This window comes from Pinus tabuliformis, chromosome 1_2, assembly GCF_031772625.1.
Source record: "Pinus tabuliformis cultivar Carrire ecotype Pingquan chromosome 1_2, CPIR1, whole genome shotgun sequence".
In the NCBI taxonomy this organism is placed as follows: Eukaryota; Viridiplantae; Streptophyta; class Pinopsida; order Pinales; family Pinaceae; genus Pinus; species Pinus tabuliformis.
The window spans coordinates 918,883,760-918,904,525 of NC_142298.1; the positions used below are offsets into that span (position 1 = coordinate 918,883,760).

At 34.2% G+C, this 20,766-nt stretch overlaps 1 protein-coding gene across 8 annotated transcripts in view; it reads right to left on the minus strand.

The window, feature by feature from the left end:
- Positions 1-12,692, minus strand: part of LOC149208937 (uncharacterized) — a 396,364-nt gene extending 383,672 nt beyond the window's left edge. For 7 of the 8 annotated variants that reach the window (XR_016252813.1, XR_016252814.1, XR_016252812.1 and 4 more), the window contains exon 1: positions 11,456-12,692. Coding sequence is in view for 5 of the 8 variants with exons in the window: in XM_089396221.1 (XP_089252347.1) it covers positions 11,456-11,635 (180 nt within the window). In the remaining 3 variants the exon portion in view is untranslated. The remainder of the gene's footprint in view (positions 1-11,455) is intronic. The other variant, XM_089396219.1, reaches the window with a different exon arrangement.
- Between the last annotated feature and the right edge of the window lie 8,074 nt (positions 12,693-20,766).

Below are 20,766 nucleotides of genomic sequence, written 5' to 3' on the forward strand. Positions count from 1 at the left end.
GAAGGCTTCCCTTGCAAGAATTAGAAGTTATATGACTAGGGTTCCAAGCGAAATGGCTCTCTAAGGAGCTTGCAAAAAAATCACCTAGAGAATTTTTCAATAATGAAAGGTTCAATGGTGATAAGCGTTTAATGCTTATGGAAGAAGGTATCAGCAAAGCCTTGTAGGCCAAGATAAGATTTACAGATATTCAAGTACTCCTTTCACCACCCCCAACAAACTAAAGGAAAGTTGTTATAAGTTAGGGTTTCAATGATATGCAAATTTTACAGCCTACAAAAGCATATAACAGCCAAAGAAAAGCCTATAAAAGATAATCTCAACAAAGGCTTGAGGCTTCTTGAAGATATAAGCAAGGGATAGGTTAACAAGCAGTTTTTACTATTGAGACATTCACAATATTTTAGTTCCATTGTTTATCTTGAATTCAAATTCCAATGAATCAAGATTTTATAAAGGATCTCTACAGAAGATGAGATTTGGAAGTTACTAAAAGATGGTGGAGAAGAAGACTTCCAAACCACTTGTAAATTTCGACAATAGGCCCATGAGTAATTGGTGTTGCAAACCATGTTTCATAGAGGTGCTCAAAAAGTTCTATGATTGTTCCAACTTCCAATACATTCTACTAGTATTGGGATTTGTTTCCATTTTTCCCCTATAACCATGCCTGGGAAACCCCTGCAGACTTTACCACTATTGATCAATAATAGGGTAAACCATCAACCTTGATTACAATCCTAACCCCAAAGGGATCAAGAGAGTTGAACCTGTGACCTCACTTACTTAGGAGGAGAAATTTAACATCTAGCTTATGACAGCTTGAGCTAACCCTCGAGGCTAACAAAAATTGAAGGACATGGGGCTGGGCTTTGATCCACTTATGTATGCACAGGTCACAAGATCATTTAATATAACCTCTTTAGGTGCAACCACAAGTTAACCACTACCTCAAGGTGACCCCATGACTCCAAGAAAATACCTCACAAGAATTGAACCTTGCCCACTGGTAAGAAACTCCTCACTCCTCACAAATGGATCCAACACCTTTGGGCATTGGGGGTATTTTCCTATGTTATGATACTAAGAAAAAATGGAAGAAAAGCAACATATGCTCTCCACTATTAGGTCTAATGGAATTAAAGCATAACCACTTTATGGGCTCATCCCTCACTTTGAGGAAGTCATTTTGTTAGTTAGTGTAGAAAACATCATGTATAAATGGAGAGAAACCATATATGTATGGTGGGTTGTACTTTACAGAATTCATGAAGTTATCCTTACTTGTTTCCAGATAAATGTCTTGTGTTTGAAGTTTCTCCCATTTTTAACCAGAGACGTTTTGTTCATTTTTTTCTGTTATGTTCAGATTCTGCTATTGACTGGAATGGATATGCTAATTCGTTGCGTAAAACTATGGATTTATGATTTTTCCTTCATGGATGCAAAGAAGCCCAGCGAGTAGATAGCTGAAACAACCGACAATCTGAGAAAAAGCAACACATATTGCAAATTAGTTAATTGCAGATCCACACACTTAAGTCAGTGACTTCAAGAATCCCTTGACAACTATTAATGCACAAATAAAAATAATAACTTCATAACAACTTCATGAGAAATTTTGTCTCGGTACCAACTCTGACAAAACTGTGGCTAAAGGTAAGAGGCTACAATAAAGTTCATCATCAAAGGAAGAGTTAACTAACACCATAGAATGACCCAAACATAGGCAATATCATGAACTCCTCATTCAATTTTCAAATCAAAGAGGGAATATTGGACCATGAGGTGCCACAAACAAGATGCAACATGACCTGACAAAAGAATTGAACCTAACAGAAATAAGTCGGATCCCTGCTGCTGGAGCCACAAAAGCAAAGGCTTGTGGTGTGCCAAAGACTGTGAAAGGTAGAAGAACAAGTTAATCAAGGAGACCTAAGAAATTCTTCATAGGATTGAGAAAAAAAAAGTTATTGGCCTATTAGAGAAACTGAAGAAATAAATAGGAAAAATAGGGATATCAAAGTCAAACATCGCATCGGACATGGGTCTGTTTTCTAAATAGGAATATCAAAGTCAAACATCGCATCAGACATGGGTCTGTTTTCTAATAGTGAGTTGTGTTGCCAGTGTCTGGTCCAAGGTTCCATCCACACCCCCTAATGGTTCATGAAAGGAGCTGTTTCACAAGTTGGCTGCCATTCTATTTTCCAAGTTCTCTCATTAAAGAAAAATTACCTTACTCTTCCCACACGGTTTCAAGCCCCCAGTATCTATTAAATCCTCTACACACAGTTCCAACTTCCATGCTCATACACCAGCTTCTCAGCTTTACATCTAGGAGGTACATGTCCCTTACCAAACTCAATAGCCGAAGTTTCATTTGATTTTGTTGGGAGAGATAAACAAAGAGGTGGCTATTCTTAATCTAATAGAGTCATTAGGACTTGATATATAAGATTTAAAATATGGAGATATGTCTAAAGTTATACAGAAGGGAAAGAGAGAAATTGTGTTATTCAATGATAAAAATGATAAGGATGTGCATCATAGTGTCTCACAATAGAGATGACCAACCAATACCACAAACTGGATATGCTTATAATTAACTTTTCAGACATTTCTCCCACCTCAGTAAGAGATAAGATGTCTTGACTCTCAACCCCCTTTATTAATATGATGTGACAATTTATTAACTACTAACACATTAAACATATGATACTTTATCAATGTGATGTGACACTTTATTAATTACTAACACTTTAAACATAAGATACTTTATCGACTACCTCGTATGAAGGTACATTGATTTGACGTTTACTATTAATTCATTCTAACGGGAAGTATTCATCCAAACAAATGGAAGAAAGCAAAGAGGTGGCTATTATTCATCTAGTTGAAGAGAAGCAGAGCTAAGGGGAGTTGATTGAAGACCCGAGGAATGATTTCTGGCAAGGAAAAGGTAACCAACATGCAGTTATGCAGAAGGTTATGAAGGATGAAAGGGCACAAAAGGGAATGCTTCAGAAAATAAATAAGGTATAAAACCTAACGAGCTCGATGGTATTCCAAACCAAAGATGCAATTCTCAAGTTCATACGGAAAATTTCTGTGGATATGAAAGCAGCTGGCCGACAGGCCTATTTACATTGAAAAGATCCCTTGGCAGTTGTTGCTAGCCCAAACTTCAATTGAAATCCCAGCTGTTCCAAAGGACTACTGTCATCCCATTATCATTTATATTCTGGAATTGTCGAGGTTATTGTTTAGATGTTGGAGTTTGTCTTATTCACCCAAAATGTTGTCTACTAGCAATTACACCAAATGTTGCAAAGGAAACGCCGTAAGGCATAAATTGGAGAAGAATCGTGACATATAAAAATCTATTATGCAGGTGCATACTTTGCCATTAATTCCTCCTCTTGGATCTGACAACCCAGATCACTGCAGATTTGGGAGCTCTAGAGGTGATATCGATCTCTTTCCAATTTGCAAACTACTAGACCATTGTATTAGTCTCCCTTCATCATATGGTGGGTTGATTGATAAGCCATAAAAATCAAATGTTGAAGACATAAACTTGCAAGCATAAAATCCATAGGAATATTGATTCCCAAAATATTTGTATCTTATATTTCTGAGCAACTACAAGAGAAGGTGCACCATTCTAGTCTTCTCCTAAGTGTTTCCCAAATCCCCTCCACTTTTCTTCCCATGATCCTAGTCACATGTCCCTGATTCTTACAACCTCCATTTTAAAAGCTAATACATATGGCATTACCATTTCTGATTGGAATTCAAATCCAAATTCTATCAGATTGGCATAGGTGGTTGATAAAGTTCATATTCTAGTTTTCGAGCCAAAAAAGAGGGATGAACATTGTCACAGATGAGAAAGCTACATATGTGAACCCTTCTTCTACATTGTATGATGATGATGATGATGATGATGATGAACATATTGACAAATTGATTGCCACACTACAACATGGTGTTCAAAATCTACCTTCAAGCTTTCACATGAGTCCTATTAAGTTTGAAAAGGTATTCTCTAACTTTCCTCATTAATGATCCCTATTATTCTATACTAATTACACAACTTCTCCTCCCTTAAATAAAATATTTCAATTCAAAATTATCCATTGGAAGAAAAATGAGTCTAAAATTTTGGTTATTTCTTCATTGAAATGTAGGATGATGATACAAATTATGACATGGATCTGATCATTGGACTTGCTAATATGCGAGCAAGGAACTATAACATACCTTAGGTGGATAATCTCAAGGCCATACCTCTTACTACCTTAAGTGTCATACTTCTTATTATTAGTATGCATGAGATAATAAAACCAAATCTCAAGGCCATACTTCTTACTACATTAAGTGTCATACTTCTTATGATTAGTATGCATGAGATAATAAAACCAATATAACCACCATTGGCTAGACAGATTGGCAAAACTCTTCTTAGACCAGAGTTGCACAATTACATGGGATATTGCTTACAACTATATTTAACGACCTTTTAAAGTCATTTGGGAAATCCCTTTTAAACAAAAATTGGGATGAACATTAGTGGCATAACATATGAACAATATTTTTTTATTTGAGACAATATATACTCCAAATACAATATGAATGGAAAATGGCCAAATCTAAATTGTTAATTAAATGATTGATAATTTTAAGTCTTATGTATGTAAATTATTTTAAAATTGAATATCAAATATTTTATTTATTTATTAATAAAGTATCATAGTTGAATAACAATCAATTTGTTAAACTTAGTTAGAATGCACTAAAAATAAATTAAAAATAACAAAAACAAGTGATATTATATGTCTAGAAAAAACACATAGGTCATTATTAATATGGAACTTGCATTAAGAATACAATTGTGTTTTACATTCACAATAGGGTTCTACCCATTATTAATAAAAAAATGTATTAGAAAGGATACGATATCAATCACTATTATTAATCCCCTTTGCATTCTCTTAAATTCTCTTAAATTGTTTGGATAAAGATTACTAATGTCTACCATGGACGTCTGTGTTAATTATGGTCTCCACATTATTAGATTAATTTGGTCTTTTGACTTTTATAATCGCACTAAGACTGTCTAATGCAAGCGAGGCTAATTAATCCCCTTTGCATTCTCTTAAATTCTCTTAAATTGTTTGGATAAAGATGATTAATGTATACCATGGATGTCTGTGTTAATTATGGTCTCCACATTATTAGATTAATTTGGTCTCTTAACTTTTATAATCCCAGTTGTCTAATGCAAGCAAGTGAGGCTAAACAATCACAAGGAGCTCCCTCTTTGTGTCACACTTGAAATTATATCAAACGAACTCCCAAATTATGTCAAATGCTCGAACAACTAAAGCAAGTACTACATGTCTCTATTCATCTTTTAAGTTTCTTCGTAATAATATATTAACACATATTAATAAACTATTATACCAATATTTTTTTATTTGAGTTTTAATTGAAAGAAAATGATTCAAAATGAAGCATTCTTTCTAATGGGATAATAAATATGACTTTAATTCAAAAACAAGTTGTCTACTATCAAATAAACTTCTAAAAAAAATTGGATTTATTATTTTTGATAAAAAAAAAAATCTATTTTATAATAAAATGTTCCTCACGTTTATAAAAGTTAACTTTTGTGAATAACCAACCTAGATTCATCTTAGCTTTAGATCTTTATAATTATTTATTTTATTTTTATGCAATTTGACCGAGTTAAAATGTTTAATTGTTGGATAATATTCTACATTTTAGGTCTTTTTCTATTTGTTGGATAGTATTCTTTTTTTTCAGCATGTTGTTGGATAATATTCTACATTTTAGGTCTTTTCCTATTTTCCCATCTAGAGAATCCAACTAAACAATATTTGCCAAAATTTTCAATTTGAATTAAGGGAATCCATGTTGTTAATGTAAAAGAGGATTCAACACCCCATAATTCCCCTATTATAACAAGATTGTATGATATTAATATTAAATATTTGCAATTTCATTAATTCAAAATGATTCTTGTCATTTGAGTAAACATATTTGATTATATTGATTTTTCTTCCCTTTATTTTGAGTAATTAAAAAATACTATTTCCTATCATTTAAAAAAAAAACAAATTTTGAATTTAACTTTTAATTTAATCATTTGCTTTAAATGGCCTATTCAATTTTATTCAAAATTAGATTGTACTTGGATTAAGAGAAATGCCAATTTATTATTCAAAATTAGGTTGTGCTTGGATTAAGGGAAATGCCAATTTGAGGTTCCCTTGGGTGACCAGTGAATAGTTAACTAGTATACGAACATACACGAGGATAAATAATAATACTCATTTTTCTGGATTATATATGGATGTTTCTAGCCATTTTTTTTTAATCTTTTTTAATTTGAATTATATATATATATATATATAACTTCTTATTAGTATAATAACATAATTGTATCATTTTCACATTAGTCTTTTAATTTAACAATCATTTCTATAAAAAAAACAAATACCATAACCTCTTCTTATTAGTATAATAACATAATTGTATCATTTTCACATTAGTCTTTTAATTTAACAATCATTTCTATAAAAAAAACAAATACCATAACCTGGGAAAAAAATTATTTACCCTAAAAGCCAGAACCAAATTGACAGAAAAAAAAGAAAAGAAAATCCTACAATGATGGAAACCAAAGAACAATGATTTCTCACACGCAGCAAAATTACAAGAAGTTCCCACGTTCCCACCATTGAGCCAGAACCAAATGGACAGAAAAAGGAAAAAAAAACCAAAGAACAATGATTTCTCACACGCAACAAAATTACAAGAAGTTCCCACCATTGACTCTTTAGTCAGTCTTGAACTTCACTCATTGACTTGTAGCTTTTTCCCACTAATTGGTTATTATATAGAATTAAATTAAAGAAAGTTGAGATCTCACAAAGATATTCAGAAAACTAATAATAACCTCTTGTTCCTATATATATAAATCATTAGTTTTGTTTTAATAATAAATGTACGAGGAGAGTCATGTCTTTGTGTACGAATCCTCTTTGTCTCTGTGTTTGAAACCTCCTATTGTTTTATATATCATTAGTTTTGTTTTCATAATAAAAGGGCATCCATGCTAACAGTTCTGCACATTTGCAGTTCATTGCATTCTCCTAAAATTGGTTTTCCTACACAGACTACACTAAAAACTGTAACACTAATAACTATAACACCCTTCTACCTAAAAACTGTAACACTAATAACTATAACACTCTTCTACCACGTGGTAGAAAGATTTTTTTGTTGCAGCTTTACCAGGTGAAAGAAATTTTCTATTAACTGTAACACCTGTCTACCACGTGGTAGAAAGAAATTTTTTGTTGCAGCGTTACCAGGTTGTTCCTTGCGGATTTAGTTTAGTCGTTTTTTGGATTTAGTTTATGTGTTTTTTAGGGGTGAAAGTGATATATATCCTTAACCGTTTCATATTTTTAGAACATTGTAATCCAGGGAAGAAATACTCACTCTGATGAAATACCATAAACAGAAATAAAATGGTAATAATAAATTGGTAATAATAAATGGTTACAGAACACAAACTTTACATATCAGAAAGTGCACACTCCAGTTCCACACCTGTGATACACATTCGAAGGTGGATGAATGATTATAATTTATTTTAATTTCAAATGGTGCAGGCCTTAATTATCAACAAAAAATTAAATTGATTAATTTATTTTGTTTGACTTTTAAGTTGATTAATTTCTCTTTTTCCTATTAATATCAAAAGTTTTTTTGCTAATATAATCATGTTCAGGTGGTCGATGTGGTTGGCGTCCCATAAATATATTGGTTATGATTTAAAAATTTATTGAATTAACTTTCTAAATGGAATGCATGCAAGGTTTACACGCTTAACCGTTGCTTATAATTTGTTTCATGACCATGTTATAGCGACTCTCTATGCAATTCCCCTTGGTATTCCACTGATTAACTTATAACGTAAGAGCCTCCTCTGAACTTTCCCGAAGTTCCAGTTGTCACTCAATTACGAGGACTTGTGGCCGGTTTGGCGCGTGCAAGGTGTCATGGGCATGACCGTTGATGTTCAGGGTTTACAATCGAATGGTGCAGATGTAGACAGGACGGTTAAGGATAACTAACCCGCCCTTCCACTCCATAGTCAGCTCATTTTCACAGTACTCTGTTGGGTAGAGCTCCACTGTCAGTGCTGCAACTGTAATTAAAAGTTAGCTCTGGAGTTATGGTTTCCACTGTTACGCCCACAGGATGAGTGCAGCGTGTTCTACTAAAATTTTATTTGTCTCATTTCCATATTTATTTGGATATACATGCTGTTGTAACTCTATTTTCCTTTTTCTCCTTTGGGTTTTAGGCACTCAGTTGTATCTTATCGCTCGTTTGGGATTTCTTGGGATTTCTTATTGTTGGACACAGAATTAGTTCCTTTGTACTCCATCTTTGCAAGGTAATCAAGGGGGATTCTTGCTTCGTTTTAAGGAACCCTATTCTTAATTATCGCATGCTTTTCGGTTAATGTAAATAGCTCTATTCAGGGCATTGTCCACCCCAGGAAACCCTAAAGTAATTTATAAACCCTAAAGTAATTTATTTCCTTATATTTTTATTTGTCTCATTTCCATATTTATTTGGATATACATGCTGTTGTAACTCTATTTTCCTTTTTCTCCTTTGGGTTTTAGGCTCTCAGTTGTATCTTATCGCTGGTTTGGGATTTCTTGGGATTTCTTATTGTTGGACACAGAATTAGTTCCTTTGTACTCCATCTTTGCAAGGTAATCAAAGGGGATTCTTGCTTCGTTTTAAGGAACCCTATTCTTAATTATCGCATGCTTTTCGGTTAATGTAAATAGCTCTATTCAGGGCATTGTCCACCCCAGGAAACCCTAAAGTAATTTATAAACCCTAAAGTAATTTATTTCCTTATATTTCTTTACCTATTTCAAATTTTTTTTGCAGAGTATAGGTTTTTTTATACCACTACTTTATTTATTTCGGGTTTCAAGTCAGACTATCAGGTCAGAGTTATGGCATACAGAAATCAAGCTTTTGTTTTAACCCTATTAATTAGTTTTCAAACCCGTAATCTGGGGGTTGGGTAATATTGTAATCTGGGTGTTGGGTAATATTGTCTGTGGTTTCCTAGCATAAACCATTAGGGTTTTCCCCCTTAACTCCCTGGCACACGGGGTTTACCTTGCAACATGTAATTAATAATTCTTGCAGCCTATATAATTTAACAAGGGCTGCTTACTTGTCAACTATACTGGGTTAATGTTGCAAGACTTATTATCAATACTATGAATTTTAAGTTTTGTTTAGTGTACCCTTAGGGTTTGTACTCTGATTGAATATTATTATTATTTTATAGGCCTAGATATCATTATAATTTTCTTTTATGTACTTGCAGGTTGTGGAAACCAGTTTTCTAACCTGAGTTTGCTAGCGAAAATACTTTTCTCATATTTGTAAAACATCCACGACCCCATCTTGAATTTGTTCTATCATCCACGACCCCATCTTGATTTTGTTCTATTATTTTGCTAAATATATTGAACAAGCCCTGGTGTATTTATATATCCAATTACTGTATATCTCAACTGACCATTTATATGGTAGAAAGAAACATATAGATATATAGTTATATGTTTCTTAGGCCGACAATAATTCTGAAACTATCCCTATAACCCAAGACTTGCAATAGACCTGTGTAGGTCGTTCAAAATTTCTTCTAAAAGATTTCTAGTTGAAATTTTGTAGGTTAGAGAATGAGAATGAAGGTTAGAGAATGAGAATGAGAAAGGGAAAACATCTCCAACAATACCTCAACCTCATTTTTCATTGCAAATAAATTGCAAATAAATGAAGAATGTGTGCAATCCCTGCGCAAGAAGGTTGCGCAGGGTGGGTACAACGATTGTGTTTGGAAAATCAGCCAAAACTGGAAAGCATAATGAAAAAACCAAGAGTATGCTTCCATTTAAAAAATGGAAGCAAGGGAAAGACAGGTATAGTCATTCCAAACCGCAGCGTAATCATCGGCACCAAACCGCAGGTAATCATCGGCGATGGTTTTTCAGCAAGAAAAAAAACCAGGCATATGCTGCAATATTTAAATGGCAGAAAGGGGAAGACAATAAATATTGCAGCAAGGGGAAAACAGGAGCAGCGGGGAAGACAGGTATAATCTTTCCAAACGGCAGCGTAATCACCGGAGGTGGTTAGTCCTAATTCTTACCGGAACTTCCATGCCCTGATGATTCAACAACACAAAGTTTTCTAATCCTCGTCCTAATTCTTACCGGAACTTCCACGCCCTGATGATTCAACAGCACAAAGTTTTCTAATCCTCTAACACAAAGATCGACGGTCCACTACAGTACACATTGACACGGGAGGGAGTTGGTCTCAGAGGGAAACGCCTTACGGCTTAACGAGCTCTGGTTTATCTAAAAATTGTTTTGTAGCTCCTCCATATGGGCTTTCTGATATAACCGTATCATGTACGTATGGAAAAGCTTGGTATATAGTGTATACAGTCCATCTGTAATGGACTGAGAATATGTCTGTACTATGTAGTGGTACGGAAGTCCTGGTAAACCGTAAGAGAGCCCTTTTTTCAGTGCCTCTGGTTTTGTAAGATATGCACATCTATTCGGCCATCTCGACCTTGGCAATATAATATTTTTTAATCCATCAAAAAAATCTGAAGACATATTGGGCTTGTTCAGGCAAAACAGGTAAGTGCCCCAAAACTCTCAAGGATCACGGTTTCAGATCTCAACGTCCCCGTACTTAAAGATCATTCAAATGTGAAAATAATGCTTATCAATTCGTTAAAAAAAAAAAATTGTTTATCAATTGCACGAAATAGGATAATTCAAAATATAATGACATAGAAAAAAAGGGTTCTATGTCAGATGCCAATGGATGGATTTGATCCACATCAGATTTCATCTCTTTTTAAATCATTTATTAGCTTCTCGACATGCCTCTGTTGCCCCCCAGCATACGATGTTTCCGCATCATGGATGGAGCTTTTCTCAAAAAGCAAAAAATAATGAAATGATTAATGATGGCAATTTGTAAACAATTATTATTCAAAATTCGAATGTGGCATTTTATGCAGCGGGCTGATCTTTGCAAATATCTTACAAACCGACAGACATATGATTGTTATCAATTACAAAAATAGACACAATAATTACAAAAGAATACAACAGATTAGATAGTTATATTAGTCCTTTTAACACAACGAAATCCTCGAGAGTGTATATGCCACTTCGATATTTAATAAACTTGCAATTAAAAAGACATCACAAAACAACAAGAGGTATGACACTGATCTAAAATTCAGCTTCTAAAATGAAGAAAAAACTTTGAATCGGCAGAAACGGCAAACCTGTTTATCGGGCAAGGAAACATCTGAGCTATTCACCATCAAATCTTGTTTTCTTGATGTAGAATTGGAGTTGGATGGCCGATGTCGAAGCAAACGTCCGATAATGAAGAGCAAAACCCAAACTTCAATGATAAAAGTTGACAAAACCCCAGCAAAATATGCCACCACTAAAGAAAGCATTCTGACAGAAGAGGCAGAGGACTCTACTGAACAGTACCAACGGTTGCCAAAAGCCAAAACAAGCAATTCAAAAGTACAATAGCTACTGATCGGCGATAGAATCAAAATGAAAACAACTCGGAATTAGATGAGGCCTCAAATGTCAAATATAATAGTTAGAGAATCACACAGTGAAACTTATTTGTTTCCACCGACATAAGGGCCATGAAGGAGGTAGAATAAACAAAACAGAGGGCTTAAAATTTCTTCAATTTTTTTTGTATTTTCAACAAAATTGATGGACTAAATTGCCAGGAATTGAAATAAAGGTAACTCATCGGTGATATGCAATACATTTCATGAACGGTGGAACGGGCAAAAGCTAAAAATGTCCATAATTGAAAAAACGAACTACACCATGGATGGCGAATTTTATCAATTCTTGCACCTTCGCCACTTAAAATTAACCGAATTCGGTCTAAGCAGAATGAAAATGCTAATAGACTGATGAGAAGAAGAAGAGCATAAATGCTATGAGAAAAATAAGAACGACGAACGAACGAAAATGCTAATAGACTGATGAGAAGAAGAAGAGCATAAATGCTATGAGAAAAATAAAAAGAAGAACGAACTAAAATGCAGTAACAAAAACACAATGAAACAGTGATGTGACCTCAATTTAGGGTTTGAAGCGGCTTCGATATCTGAAATATCATTTTTCCAAAGAGTTCACGTAAACAAGGATTTCTTCGCGAAATGGACCAAAGCGCAGATCGGACGAAAGTTAACACCTCCAGGAATGTGAATATGGCGTTTACTATTTGAGTGTCGTTCTCATCTGGCCCGACAATTAGCAGGCATTCGCAATGAACGGCGGAAACCTGACACGGAACACCCAAAGTCAAAGACCCTGCGTACCTTACGAGAATCAGCACACTGTTTGGCTCTTTCCCGATACTCAGTCGAACTTTTTCAAGAGTTTTACCAGATAACGTGAATGTAGTTAAATTAGACTGGCGCTAGGCCACATGGAGAGCACCTCACAATCACGGTGGGCCTCATGGGAGCCGGTCTCAAAATGTTACCTCTCATTCGAATTCTTGGTTCTTATTTTAAATTTTCCTTTATTTTTTTATTTATTTTATTTATTTATTTATTTATTTATTTAATATTTTAATAGGTATTTGTTAAAATTATAAGTTTTTGTTTATGGAGTTTTGGATTGACGGTGAATAGCTTTGGATTGACGGTGAATTGGTGCGCTGTTAACACACTCTCTGTATAAGTCACAAGGTTTAGGTTAGTTTTAACTAAAAAAATTATAAAATTATAAATTTTTATATAAAATTTGTATAATAAAAAAGTTATAAAAGAGTTTTTTTATTTATGTATTCAAAATTTATTTTAAATAAACAATAAAAAAACTATAACTTCATAAACCATTATTACAAAATTAAAAAAAAAATGTATTTTATATATGTATTATAATAATAATAAGATGATATTCGAAAGTCAATACTCTTAACCACTTTTGAAAAATTTATAATAAATTAAAAAATATTATTATTTTTATTTGTAATGGGTGGTTATTTGGATATTGTCAATAGTTGTTATTCATTTTTGCTTATTAGTCCCTGCCGGGGACTATATGCGATCGATCGATCGCTGACCCTGCGTTGACCGAGGTGATTTTTCGATATATTAACAATATAACCTAAGTCGAACTAAGGTTTTGGGGGTGGAAAGGTTTTGGGGTCTTATTGCGGGCTTCGCGTCGTTCGAGGTGAAGGCCACGTGGTCCCGCGACTCCCATGCGGACGGCATGTACTGTGGTGGTCTTATCGGCGGACAACTGTCCCTCCTCGAGATCCTGGAAAGTTACTCGGCTTGGGTTTTACCCTGTTTGCGCCCTTTGGGTTATTATTGTTACTTGGTTGTTTAGCTCTGTAGTCTCTGCGATTTTTCCTTTGTATTTGTTGTATTGTCTGCGGTGAAAACAGAATGCGGTTCCTACCTGCTCGGTTAACTGTATAGCAAACGTTTGGTTGCGGTTCTATTGTTCCAGGTCCGGCTTGTATGCCTCGACTGTCTGGTGTCGCTTTGATAAGTTCGGCTACTGTATTGTTTAGATTTTTGTTCCTCTGTCGTTTGGCGTTTTCCAGTGGCGTTGATGTTTGTCACAGTATTGGCATTCTGGTTAAATACTGAGGCTTTGATTGACCATGTTTGGGCAAATCTAGCTAATATAAAATATAGAATTTTCGTATTGGATACATATTGGTCTGACCATGATACAATATCTCTTGTCCTTCAGCTATGATATACACATGAAACAGTTTACAAAATTCCAAATTTTTACATTTTTGCAATACCTCATTGGTTTTACCATATCTATTTTACTAAAGCATACTACAATATCCTTTTTGTACTAAACAAAGTGATAACAACATACATACTATGCATTCTATTGTACATTTACATATATGGCATTCTGTATTGATCAATGCAAGTTATGCCAAAGACAACCTTTTCAATTAACCAACACAAGTATCCTATCATAAATTTGCAGATATGACCTCATCTATTTATGAATGCAGATTTTGCTAGTAAAACCCTTTTCAATTGAACAGAACAACCAAGAAAAAAGAACAACAACATGCAACATAAACAAACAGAGTATATTCTTTTTGCCTTTCCTTTCCTATGGATCTTCTGTTCTTGTTCAAGTTTTACTTTTATATGTTCTTTTGACTTGCACTAAATATGTCTTACTATTCTATAACATAGCATAAATCTTGAAAAAGGAAATGAAACAATTGAAGAAATAGAATGCATAAGCCAATTAGAAAGCGCAACCCAACCACTTGTTTTGCAAAGGTATGTCTATGAGAACTACACAAATATGCTAATTTGTATTTAGAATATTAATGTTTACTATATATGCATTCTATTTTTATTTTTACATATGTATGGTTCTATGGTTTCAATGTTCTTGTTCACTTTTTACTTCTAATTTGCACTAAATATATGTTACTATTCTATAACATAGCCTAAATCTTCAAAGACGAAAAGAAACAATTGAGGAAATAGAATGCATAACCCAATTAGAAAGGGCAAGCCAACCAGTTGTTTTGCAAAGGTATGTCTATGACAACTATACAAATATGCTAATTTGTATTTAGAATAATAATGTTCACTAAGGTATGTCTATGACAACTATACAAATATGCCAATTTGTATTTAGAATATTAATGGTTACTATATATGGATTCTATCTTTACATATGTATGGTTCTATGGTTTTAATGTTCCTTGTTAGCTGTTTACTTCTATATGCTCTTTCAAATTGAACTAAATATATGTTGCTACTCTATAACATAGCATAAATCCTGAAAAAGGAAAACAAGCAACTGAAGAAATAGAGCGCATAACTCAATTAGAAAAGGCAAACCAACCACTTGCTTTGAAAAGGTATGTATGACAACTATACAAATATGCAATTTTCTATTTAAAATATTAATGTTTACTATATATATCTTCTCTTTTTACATATCTATATTTAAATGTATATAAATTAGAAAATCTTGGACGAGTGAAGAAAGCACTAGTAGTAAGTCCCCCCAAACAATGCAGCAAGAAGACATGTACAGGTTACATATCACAATTTCTTTATTGATTGCTTATCACAAAATACACGTGATAATATCCACATCATATTGAACCATGCCTTTGCCTGTGTTAGTCCAACTGAAACAATCGCAGCCAAACTTCATTCAACAAATGTACAAAATGATACATAAAAAAGGTATGCATATGAAACACAACACTCTAATCTATTTCTACTTTTTCAGTCTTTAGGAGAAACATACTATTCTACAAATGTTTATAGCAATTTCTAACTAAGCAATTTTAATAGGCAAAAACAGATACTGCCAATTAAAGTATCAATTGAAGATCTCAATAGTCGTAAAATTGGGCAGCTATTTGTTGGAGACATAATGGTTGTCTATACTACATTCCTTGATAAAGCAAACAAATCACGTCAAGTATTGCGAGCTGATTTGACAGATGCTCAAGGAATGATGACTATAACGTTGAGTGTACCTGCACATTTGGTGGAGCAACATGAACACAAAATTTTGCAAGGCAACAACATCTCAATTACAAATTTCAGGATATTGCCTAAAACTGTTTATGATCGCGGTGACTGTGACAAAATAATATTGCTTAATGAATCAAGTATCATAGAAACTGTACCTGAAGTTTGCAAAGAATATTGCTTCATTCCCAATACAACCATTAGGCAATTTGCAAACAAAAAAGAAATGTACCCAATTGGCACAATCGCTGCCGCCGTTACACTTTCCAAACGAGTTGGATTGCATTACATACTTCATATCAAAGATGGAGATTCTGAAAACGACAATGCAACTGTATGTATTCAGATGTTACTTATTCCTAATTTTCAGTAGATAACATGCATCACTTCAATACATAGTTGTTGTAATTTGTCTATAGTTTTTGTAATTTGTCTAGTGCAATTGCAATTTTTCAATGCATACGAACAATGTATTTGCATATTACTTTTTGTATTTTTCAATACATAACAATTTCTGTTTTGCAGTTGCAACTCTTTGACACATATGAACAATTTTTCCTTTCAATGGAAAAACAATTGCAAAAAGGACACTTTCCGCTCATCCTTTTCAAAAATTTAACAAAAAAGGTAAACACAAAAGAAACAATATTCAGAGCATCGAAGTCAACGTTCATGACTGAACTTAACACAGATGCACTCAACAATCTCAGAAAACTAACTACATCTACCTATGTTGTAAGTATAGCAATAATAATGTTTTTGCTGCCTTTGCATTTGCCATGTAATAATGTAAATTAACGCTTGAATGTTTTATAAACAGGTCGAAGGTATTCTGATCGCAACAAATCCATATTCAACTTCTTTCGAACATGTTTGTGCAATTTGTAACTCCCCAGTGAATTCATCCATAGCAATAGCCAATGCAACAATTTTCTGTTCACAATGCAATGATAATTGCCCTTTCCTCTACAAGCATTGTATAAATGCTGTAATAGAATCCATTACAAATAACTTTGTCCAGTGCATTATCAGGGAGCCCTTATTACATGACTTGCTTCCTGATTTAAAATCAATGTCATATGAAACATATTTGCAACAGAAAGCTACCACTGTTTACATCTTACGTGACTTCAAAATTCAGAGCAAGTTCACACTCAATGAAGATAGTGAGCTATTACATGTCAACTAACAAATAGAAGGTACATGAACATATGCCTTAACATGTTTTCTCTGAAATATGTCGTTTCTTCAATTTACAATGTTATCATTTTGTTCTAACTAACCATTTGTTATACAAATTACAAAAGCCAGGAACATGGCAGCCTTCACATCCACAACAAATGCAAAAGTAATATGAATATGTTTCTTCATATTATGCTCTTACTATAATACAAGTATTTGACTTGCAATTTTGACTCATTTACAAAGAATATGTAACGCAACGGTTGATGAAAAAAGGCTAGAAAGTCTTTATGCATCTGTGTTTGTATTGTTTCTGTTTCTGTTCTCTATCTCGAATGGAACGCATTCTGCATCATGCTTTATATCATTGAATACAGCAAATGCAACATCAGATCAGCAATAATTTTGTATCTACAGCTGCTGAATGCAAACACCAAAGATTCCATAGATTGATTAAACATGGCACTTATTATCTACTCAAGTTAAATGACAAATTGTATATTGAATCGGCTAGTCATTTCTGTCTCTTCCTATGTTATGGCTGAATGCTATGTTAGTTTTTGTTTCTTGCATACTGTAGGTAACGATTCAGGAAACAGGGCTAGAAAGTCTTTATACATGTCTGTTTGTACTGTTTCTGTTTCTGTCCTGTATTTGAGATCGAATGCATTCTGCAACATGCTTGAAGCTAGACTTTATAAATAGCACCAAACTATATGGACTTTAAAATGAATATATGTTGTTTGAAAATGGAATTATGGCATAATGCATTTGGTATTATTAGTCCTTCCCTGGGACTATATGCAATTGATCAATTGCTGACCGTTGGTTGACCGACATGATTTTTCATTATAATAGCATTATAACCTAAGTCGAACGAAAGTTTTGGGCTCGAAAGTTTTTGTTTTATTTTACCTATGTTTCTGTTACCTGTACAAGGAATGAAAATCTCATCTAAACATAAGTTTCATAGAGGAAAACAATGCTGGCAATGTTGCTGCAGCACTGATGACTTGGCTGGCTCCAAAGAGCAAGGTCTGTTCACTATCTTTTGTATGAGTGGCAGCCCCAATATTTTCAGTTTTCTATCCTGGTTTTTGAGGGGAAGCATGCAATTGGATGTTCAGAATCCTCTTAAGATCATGGGTGCTGCAGTTTTAAATTCCTTGGTCAATGACTTAAGACTTTGAACTTAACAAGTTCTCAGAGATGGACAATGGAATGAAGAAGATGCAGCAATGCTTGTTCTTGGTGACATAATCAGCATCAAACTTAGAGATATTGTTCCTGCAGATGCACGTCTTCTTGAAGGAGATCCTTTAAAGATTGATCAGGTCTTAATCCAATCCTTTTCTTTACTTCTTATTTCTGATTACAAGTGCTCAAATTTTCGGTATGCTTTTATATCGTTTCTGGGATTAACTTCAACTGTTTTGGTACTTTTCCTGAGCCACGCTTTATGACAATATTTTTTAATGTGTGTAGTCTGCCCTCAATGGTCAGTCATTACCAATAACAAAGCGTCCTCGCAATGAGATTTATTCTGGCTCTACTTGCAAACAGGGTGAACTTGAATGTGTTGTCATTGCTACTGGGATCCATACCTTTTTTGGTAAACCAGCACATATTGTCAATAGTACAAACCAAGTTGGCCACTTCCAAAAGGTTGGTATTTATTCTGGACTTCTGATTCTTTTTTTTGTGCTTTCTCTTATTTCATAAATACATAATTTTTGGTGATACTGCAGTTGTACCAAATTGGCTAGTTAGGGTTCGTGGTAATATTGAATGATCCAGTACTGTTAGCTTCCTTCAAACAAGTATCAATTACTAATTGTTGTCATGAATAGGTTTTCACGAAAGGATATGACAAGGATGCTATTGTCTTGATGGTTGCAAGAGCATCCAGAACAGAGAATCAAGATGCCATTGATGCAGCAATTGTTGGGATGCTTACAGATCCTAAGGAGGCAAGTATTTTTTTTATGTCATCATATTAAATTTTAGTTGATAAGCAGGCCTATGCTTATTTTACTGATTTGTATCTTTTGTTGTGGCTTTTAACATCCATGCATCTAAAAGGCACGGGCAACCATTCAAGAGGTCCATTTTCTTCCTTTCAATCCAACTGACAACAGGACAGCTCTCACTTATATTGACAATGAAGGGAAAATGCATCGAGTTACTAAACATGCTCCAGAGCAGGTATTGTTCTTACGTAGCTCTCTATTTCAGGAGAAGGTGCAATCTTTGCATCACTCAACCATTAGATATCAGTTCCAGTCTTATTTGTATTTTTGGGCTAAACAACATAAATTCTCAACTGGGACGGATGGAAATCTATTGGAATGCATACTTGCTCACCAGGATATCCAAGTCCTATGCAATAAAAATGGGCACTAATGCTTTGTGAATGACCTGGTAGAGTTTATGTTTATTGCTATTGCTAACTTGTCTCTAATTGGAGCATTGCTTACTGATCAAATTTACCTACTGCTCAAATTATGATTGATCATTGCTTACTGTGTAAATTATGACTCATCAATCTTTTTTGAGAAACAGAGTAAAATAAATTGAATTAAGAGGATAGACATTTGCTTAAATAAGTTTTAATAAGTTGAGAATATAATATATGTCACCTTCATGTTGTTTATGTTTCCATGGTTACTACTTTCTCTTCTGCGGTTAAGCTTTCAATGCTTAAGTGCTCCATTATATAATTTACATGGGTAAATGTCATCCTTTATATGTTCAATAATTTCATCTAAGAAATATGTATAACAATAATTTCATTTATGAAAGATGAAGACCTGTAATTTCTAACCCTATGATGGCCAAAGGTGTCAGTGGAGCAGAGTCATTTTGGATACTAGGTTATCCCCACCCTGAACTCCTAATCTTGTATTCTATATTCGCCTGATCGATCTCTCTTTCGACATTCCCTAACTGTTGGTTGGTATTTCTTTCCACACCAGCAAGTTTTTTTTGTCTTTTCCTCCAAATTCATTAAACATACCTCGTCTTCCGCATTTAGGCTCCTATCAAGAAACTACCTTTGGAGTTCTTCGGCAAGGGGACTTAAAGGTTTTTATGAAACCCGTGCCTAGAATTTCTAGTTGCCTGTTTGCATTTTCTTGCACCATTTTGCCCCTTTGTTGTATACTAAGACAATGGCAATGACATGGTGGTCCAAACCGACATTTACGGAAATTTCCATAAAACCCATGCAGGTAAGAGAAACCCTCACTATTTAACCAGAATGCCATTAACTTATAATGCTCAAATAACCATGGAATCTTGAGGGAGAACAACAGAACCGCAACCAAACGTTTGCTATACAGTTAACCGAGCAGGCAGGAACCACATTCTGTTTTCACCATAGACAATACAACAAATACAAAGGAAAAATCGCAGAGACTGCAGAGCTAAACAACCAAGTAACAATAATAACCCAAAGGGCGCGAACAGGGTAAAACCCAAGCCGAGTAACTTTCCAGGATCTCGAGGAGGGACAGTTGTCCGCCGATAAGACCACCACAGTACATGCCGTCCTCAGCACTCTGGAATATTTTGAGCCAATGTTTGTATTAGATCTCGTTGAAAAGCAGGCACTCCAAGCCTTATTTCAGAAGTTTATGACTTTGTAGCCTCATGGTTTTGATCTCTCCTTCTGCATTGTCATGTTTAGCTAGTTAGCGTGAATCTGAAGTTTGATGACACATACAGTTCTGTAACCAGTAATAGGATTGCATGTGATAAAGTACCTTTGAACAGCTTGATCTTATTTTGAAATTTTGTTATCTAATTAGCAGCGCTGCTGCAGTGACTTCTGAAATGATGCACACAACAGCTGCCAATATTAGAATATTACC